Raw genomic sequence first — 7,836 nt, forward strand, 5'->3', positions numbered from 1 at the left:
GATCTTCGCACACGGCCCTCTCCGACTCTGCATGTACGTCTCGGTCACTGGGAGAGCAAGGAATGGCGCTAGCGGGCTCGACCAAACTAGGTGGAAGCTTGCAAATATATTTAGAGACTCAAAAACTCCCTTAGAGTTTGCCAGGTGCCTGCATTGGGAGGAAAGGTTGTTCCTAGTTTTAAGTGTATGAATTCAGAATGGCTCCCTCTGAGCGAGCCTTGGTACTTTCATGGCTGGTTGCTAGGCCTCCTCTCTTTGCATCTGGCCTTTGCCTGTGGCTGAGCCTCAGAGGAGCTGCGGGCGTAGTGCTAGTGAAGACAGACACCAGGGGACTGTCTGTAGCAATGGAAAACCAGTGGATGGGCAAGGTGTGTTACTTGTCCCATTGCTGAAACAGTGGAGGTACACACTTCAGTTTTACTATAAGAAAAAATCAGCTATGAGTGAGCCAAAAAATGGCCTGGTTTTAGCTATGATTTGGAATTGGAAAAGAGAGTGAGTGAAAGCAGAGAGGTAACCGGCCTGCTGACGTGGAGAGCAGTGACACGGCTGGGGCTCCCCTTGCTCCGTGTAGCTGTGCAGCACCACTGGGATGATACTGGTATATAGCACCGTGGCATGGAGAGCAAACTCAGTGGACCTGCTCTCACAGTGCTTCACAGGAATAGCAGGGCAGGTTGCAGCGCAGAGATGAGGAAGCTTCTGGCGGAGAAACACCGCGGAGAGAGCTGAAATAAAGTCTTGTCATCAGAAATGAGCCAGGCTCTCCAGAAAGAGGGAGAGAAAATGGGAGAGGGGATCTGGGACCTGCTTTTGCTTGGCATGACTGCCAGCTACAAATGACTATAGATGACTGGGTTTAGGAGATTGTTGCTGCAGATGGTTTTGCAAGGCTTGTGGCTGGAGGTGGCCATTGGGGTGGCCACATCCCTACTCATCTGGGTGTGTAGAGGTGCAGGGATGGTCAGAGCTGTGTCTAGTGTCCTCATGCCACTACATGATCTGAAAAGGAAATTCTCTGTTGCAGCCACATCATCCATGCGACACACAGATGCCAGCACTCCCACCAGGCAGTCGGTGTCTCTGGGGCAGCCAGAGAAGACCTCCCTGAGGCTGGCCTCAACTGGGAGCACCCAGGTACAGAGCCCTGAGAGCAGCCGCCTCTCCAGCATGTGTTTAGCAAAGATGATAAGGCTTTCTGTGGACATAAGCCCTGCAGCGCTTAGGAAGGCCACCAGTGGAGCTCAGCACCCATGGGGCAGAGCCCTGCTGAGTGATCTAGGCTCCAGTTTGTCTCAGGCTGGCAGTAATTGCAGTGCCACTTGCATCCCTTAAGCAACTATCGCACCCTGGGTAAGTGCTGGGAAGGCAGCTGCCTGCTGCTGCAGCCCAGAGCCTGGCAGAAGACCCAGGAGGTTGCCCAGCAGCCCTGGACCGGTCTTCTGTGCCTGGTGCCAGTTTTGCTTCCGGGAGCTGCACGCTCAGCTGTGCAGGTGAAGCAGATTTCATTCAGAAAGAGAGGGTCAAGCTGAATATTTGTACCTGCTGGAGCTAAATACAAGAGGCTGGGTTCACTCCTTCCAGTCCTGCCAACTCCCCTGGGACTCCTTGGCTCCATTGCTGACAACATCATGCCACCAGCTGTTCTGTCCCCACTCGGTTATCTCTGATATTAAATATTTGGCCTGCCCAGGCCACATCAGCACTGTAAGTCGTGAGCCCTCAGGCACATCTTGCTACTCCTTGCAGACTGCCTCCTAAACTGGAAGCTGTGGACCCATGCCCAAATGGTGCTTTGAGCAGGCTATTTAGCACTGCTGACTGTCGGGGCCAATTAGCCTGCCCTCACGCTAACTAGCCAGCCAGCAGCAACTCCGGTCTAGCAGGCAGCCCACACAGAGCAGCACAGCATGTACGCTTACCTGGGTAGACAATGTGGCTAAGAAGCATCTGAACTGCAAGATATGCAGCCAGGTAGGACTGGGATGTCTGTCCAGCTCCCCGCGCGATGTTCTCTTCCCCGATCTGTGTTCAGCGCTGGTGCTTTGCTAGCCAGGACCCCTGGGTGTCCAATGTGCCCTCCAGGAGTTGTCTGGGTGCTGCGTTCCTCTCGTGAGCAGCACACTGTGGCTCTAAAACAAAGCCATGTTTTCTTTTCCAGGCAATCGTAACTCCTCAGGCCCCCGCCGAACATTTGACTCAGCATCCGATGGCCCAGCCAGCGATGCCCGCTCAGCAAGCCGCGATGCCCGCTCAGCAAGCCGCGATGGTACACGCTTCATTTTTGCTCAGTTCGCTCGAGTTCTTGCCTGGCCAGCAGATCGCCACGTGCTGGTAGCATAAGGAGAGCGGATGGCCAGACAGACTTGGCAGGCGTGAGGTACCTCACTGCTGGACAAGAGCTGGAGACGTTTGTTCTGGTGCCAGCAACAGCCTTCTGCTTTATGTTAACTGTGCGTGTGCGGCGGTGTGGCTCACCAGAAGTGTGATCAGGCAGGATAAGCCACTGAAATTCTCCGGGTATGAAGGCAGCTGGGGTTAGCAAAGGTCCCTGCGGTGACCAGGTCTCAAGGGAGTTACTTGCTCTCTTGGGGCCAGATCCTAGAGGTGTGGAAGGATCTGTGTGTACCTGTGTTGTCCAGGCAGCAAATTGCAGCTCAGAAGGGACATGATCTGGACCCTGTGTCCTCCCTGGCTCTAGGGGGAAGGGACCTGTACCAGTACCTGGGTGTACAAGCTACTTCTCATTCCCTCTGCCGGTTCCTCTGCTCTGGTGGTTGCCCTGGGGGAGGGGGAGAAGGTGCCCGTCTTTTCCTGAGCTCAGGAGAGGCTACTTGTGTCCCCAAACACTAGCAGAGCAGGAAACACAAAAGGGGAACAAATCGCCAGGTCTGATAATGAATGAGGGCATCCAGGTCAAGTCTCCTGAGTGGTGTTTGGTAGCGCAGCCATCTCTCCTGCACTGGACGCTTCCCATGCTCTGAAAAGTGTGAGCACTGGCATTTGGGCAGCCAGCAGCAGCATTTGTAAGGAGAGCACAGGGGCTCATGGCCAGGCGCTTTCTGTCCCCCGCAGCCCGTGTACCACTTCCCGGCGCAGCTGGGGATGATGCATCAGCTGAAGGAGCAGCTGGAAGAACGGACGCGCATTTTGCAAGCGGACATCAAGACGCAGCAGGAGGAGCTGCACGTCATCAAGGAGCAGCTCCAGCTGGTGCAGGATTCCAATCTGCAGGTAAAGCCCGTCTCCCCCAGGGGCTCCCCATTGCCCCACGGGTCTGATGCCTGGGGTCCAAAGTACCCCCTGCTCCGGAGCACCTAGATGGGTAACCAAGCAGCATATGGAGACTTTCATATCCAGCTATAATGCAGCACATTTAGAAATGATCTCAGTTTATCCCTAAGTGCCAGAACTGCTGGACACGTGTCATTGCAGAAAGAAAGGAGCCTCCTGCGTTGTTAGCAACAGGGCCAGCGGTGCTGCTTCCCTGCGGCTTCACTGGCAAATTGGTCATTTTGCCTCATCTGTGTATTTTCAAAGTGGTGGCGAGGCTGGTTGAAGTGTCCCTTCCGCAGGGAGAGCTCAGGGCTCGAATGGCTGGGGAAGACCGAAGCAGCTCTCTAGCACCTTGCCAGCGGACAGGGCTCCAGCACCGACAAGGCTAACAGCGCTGGAACTGGCCGTGGACTCCAGATAAATATTTGGGCAAAAGAAAGCATTTGATTTCCTGTTATTCACGGTTCGCGGCATTATTGTATTTTCTGAGGCTGCTGCAGCAGCATTATTTATGTTGACTGAATGCACATATGGAGACGGTTCGTCCCAACCGCGTCATAAATAGCTGAGTGCTCTGTTCGCCGCATGGAGCGATTGAAATACTCAGTTTGCCGGCCATGGGCTTGTAGGCTTGCAGAGGGGAGGAGAGGGTGACAAAAGCAGCCAAGCAAGCAAAGAGGGAACAAAGGGCAGTGCTATGTAGAGCACCTCGGATGTTGCCTTATGTGGTAGACCAGCGACTCTCAGCAGGGTGCCACGGCAGCCTGGGATGCCTTGAGATCCTTTCAGGGGTGCCGTTGGTGGGCTGCCATACTGCATTAGCACTGATAGGTGTGCAAACGGGATTCACAAGAGAAACCACTTCACAAGAGAAACCCAGACATTGCAAATAGGAATCCAGAGTGTTAAAAACCTTCTGCCCTGCTGTGGACTTTCTGACTTCTGACTTCTTTGCAACAGAAGAAGGGCTCTAGTATTTTTCTGTAGGGAGTAGATGAGGGAAAACTAAGGGCTGGCATTTTCCAAAAGGGGCTTTGAGTGCAATGAGAGCTGCCGGGAGTCTAAAAGGTTTTAGATTCGCTGTGATAGTGAGAGATGCCTTCAAAAAAACCTGAGCGAAAGCGCTCCGGCAGGTAAAGCTTCACCACCATCTCGTGGCCATGCTGATAATTACTCCAGCGTTAGCAGCTACAGAGACCTCAGGCCGACCGCCTCCAAATGACATCCGTCCAAAAGGCTGTTTAAGGTGACCCAGGGACCAGCTTTATCTCAGCTAAAAACCTTCCCAGAAAAAAAGGTCGCTGCCCAGCCCTCCAAAACCAGGATGTGGGACTGAGAGCCTCTCGCCCGTGGCTGCTTTTTCCTTTTGTTTAACAAGCTGCAAACCTTCCTGAGGATTTGCCGGGAACTAAATGACCTCCTGGCTCCCTCTCGTGGCTTGTTACAGGATGGAAAGCTTCAATAGGCGGTGATGCTGTGATGGCAAAACACACACACTGCGCTGGTCGAAAAAATGCAGTATTATTGGGCACTGCATAAAATATGTGCAAAAATGCACATATGCTGCAACCCCCCCCCAAAACATGGCATCAGCATCCTCCTGCAGTAGCCTGAGCAAAGCAATTCAGCAGCATCGTACCATCGCCTGCATCCTTAGCTGCTATGTGGCTCCATAACTCAGCTACTAATTGTTAGCTTTTCTAGTCTCTTCTAGCTTGGGTCTTGTACTGAGCGCCAGAAAAGCAGCCAGATTTGCTACAAACGTTCGATGAAATCCCATTCGTTTGTGAAAGGGAAACGCTGCATCTCATGCTATTCACTGGTTCTGGATGGTAGACCCTCTTGCCTGCCTAAGTCCAATTGTGTTTCAGTTCCAGATCCTCCTTCCCCTCCTTGCTGCTTTTTGTGATTTAGGCCCGAGGCCAAGATGACTGCATTGCAAAAGCATTTGAAAATATTTGTTTTCATTATAAATTTGATTAAATCAAATGTCAAAACGTGTACGTCTTTCCCAGAACACGAGTTCCTTGTTTCAGGCACCGCTATGTCTAATCCATGAATTGTGTTTGTTTGAATAAGTGTGGCTATCAATAGAGCAGCCGTGACTAAACCCATCTTCTTGTATCCGAAGGCTCCCATGCACAAATACACTGAAAATAATTATTTTACAGGGAGGCAAGGTTTGTGCTCTGTAATCTGATTGGGTTGCGGCACAGTTAACGACAGCGGTGTCACTGGTGTTTGAAGTCATGTTTGCTACCCTCGATTGGCACACAAAGTGGCAAAGAGGTTAAAGAGCACTTTCTAATTCTAAATTGGAGTATTTCAGTCAAGCAAGGAGGAGGATTGACTAGTAATTATATCGTAGCCCAATTCAAAACATCTAGGCTCAAAGGATAGTCTCACAGCTAAAAAGGGGGAATTTCTACTTATTCTTTCAATCTGTTCTGTAAAGGGTGCACACGTTGACCACTTCACTGCTGCAAAATGAACCTGAATCGGTCAAACACGGTATCATCCACAGTGGTCGAGCCATTTACTGTCTACACGAGCCATTTACTGTGGAGTTGCCTAATTAGCTCTGCAGTAGACGTCTCAGTGCCTACACGTGCAGGGTTATATTAGGCTGGAGTAAACTAATAAACTTGGCAGCAGGATATTACTTGTAAGTACAAATACTACCCTGCTGCAGAGTTTTTTACTCCACAGCACTGCACGTGTAGATGCTGGTGGGGCTGGTTGGGCATGAGGGTGCTTCACTGTGGGGGCTGCCTGCCAGCTAGCCCCACACAGGAGCACCCTTGTGCCCCAGCCGGCCTCTCCACAGTACTGTGAGCTGGGCCAGAGCAGCCCTGGGCTGGCAGGCTCACCCCCCGGGACCCCTGTCCTCTCCAACCCAGCTTAACAAGCTGTGGTCCTAGGCACACGTGTAAACATGGTGCCTGGGAGCAATAAACTCCAGTGTGATATGCACTGGAGTTTATTGTGTTGCATTATTATGCATGTGTAGATGTACCCAGTGGTATTAGCCCTATGGACTGAAAATGGCCACGTGGTCAAGGTCCCTGTGGGGCTCGTTCTGTAATCCATGCACAGTGAAAGGTTGGGTGGGTAAAGGGTGCAGGTTACAGCAGAAAGAGGTGAAGGCTTAGACTTCAGCCCTGCATCTCCGTCCCCTCCTGGTGCTAATTCAGGTGGCAGATTTTGCAACATAGATACCCCTCGTCCAGCACCTGGACTGTGAGTCCCAAGCTCTTTAAAAAGCCAGCAGGGTCTAATGATTTTCACTTTCCACTGACTTTAGCTGCACTGGGGCTAGTAAAGCAGTGGCGAAACCCTCTGTATCTCATTACTGTGCCAGATAATCTTGTTTTATCGGATGAATGGAACTCAGCACAATTTATATGCTTAATAGGTCCCTGGGGAACATTTTGTTTTGCAGAAGCAGTATTGCTCATCGCATTAGAGCTCACTGTGGGGCACTCGGGCAGATCATTAAACAATCCAGTGTGCAAACTGCAGTAACAATTCCCTTCTCTCTTTTCCTTAAAGATGTTGATGCAGCAGCCCATGCCCTTGGTGTTCAACAATGCGCAGCAGCCGAGCCCACGGACGGCAGCTCAGCAGCAGCAGACGGGGGCAGCTAGGCAAGCCGTGGCCAAGAAGCCTCAACAGCAAGGCCCGGGGGGCTCGAAACGCTACTGCAGCTCTCACTTACCGTCACCGCGGCACTTCCTCAGGGAACCTTGTGTCACCCCTTCCCAGGTTGCTACCTCCTTGGGTTTCTCACTTGCTGCGGTTATTGTGACTCATCTTGTTCAGGGCCAAAGTCACCCCCAGGGCAGCTCCTGCCGACATCTGTGGAGCTGTACCAGGCAGGAAGCTAGCGCCTCTTCCTCCTCCACTTAATCCCTTACTAGTGAGCGCAAATTCATCTCTGGCCTCCTAGCGCTGTCTCCTGCTGCCATTAGCATCAAGTGCATCATTTCTCCTGCCCAGAGGTGTTCATTTGTAGCCTCACCCAGCTGTAGCTGTAAAGGCTTAACATTGCAAAACCTGAGGGGGCCAAGAGGAGCCGTGGTGAAACTCCACTGAAGTCAGTGAGTTTGCATCCAAGATCTCCTTAGCCCTATGATTTTGGTTCTCCCCTCCTGCTCCAACATGCCTTCTTCATTGTAATCAATGAAGATTAGGCCACTTAGAGCTCAGAGGAAAACTTCCTCAAGTCATAGAAGAAGCACAAGAACCCATTCACGGGGGGGCCTCCAATTTGTCGGTGCCTTCTTCCTCCTCTCCAGCCCCCCTCTGCAGTGTATTTTGAAAAGGCAGCCAACTTTTCCAACCAAGACTCCCGGCACCTGTCCTCTGCGGGGGGCCCAGACTGCAGACAGCCTGGTCATAGATCTGTTGAGTGCAGTCTGTCCGCTCTCGCACCTAAAGCAGGGAGCGTGCAGCCCTCTGCAATAAGTGCACAGGGAGGGGAGGTGGGATTTGGTTCTACTAAGGGATGGCTTTATATTGCAGGTGCAACAGCAGCAGCAGCAACAACGGCAGCAGCAG

The 7,836-nt window shown here is 52.1% G+C and overlaps 1 protein-coding gene across 1 annotated transcript in view; it reads left to right on the plus strand.

Annotated features, from left to right (window-relative positions):
- Window positions 1–7,185, plus strand: part of LOC102382695 (PAS domain containing repressor 1) — a 128,607-nt gene extending 121,422 nt beyond the window's left edge. The window contains exons 13-17 of the mRNA XM_006037519.2: window positions 1–33; window positions 1,028–1,137; window positions 2,162–2,269; window positions 3,076–3,234; window positions 6,829–7,185. The exon at window positions 1–33 is cut by the window's left edge and continues 85 nt beyond it. Of these exons, the coding sequence (XP_006037581.2) occupies window positions 1–33; window positions 1,028–1,137; window positions 2,162–2,269; window positions 3,076–3,234; window positions 6,829–7,185 (767 nt within the window). The remainder of the gene's footprint in view (window positions 34–1,027; window positions 1,138–2,161; window positions 2,270–3,075; window positions 3,235–6,828) is intronic.
- The last annotated feature ends 651 nt before the right edge of the window (window positions 7,186–7,836 follow it).

This window comes from Alligator sinensis, unplaced genomic scaffold (assembly GCF_000455745.1).
Source record: "Alligator sinensis unplaced genomic scaffold, ASM45574v1 scaffold438_1, whole genome shotgun sequence".
Taxonomy (NCBI): Eukaryota; Metazoa; Chordata; order Crocodylia; family Alligatoridae; genus Alligator; species Alligator sinensis.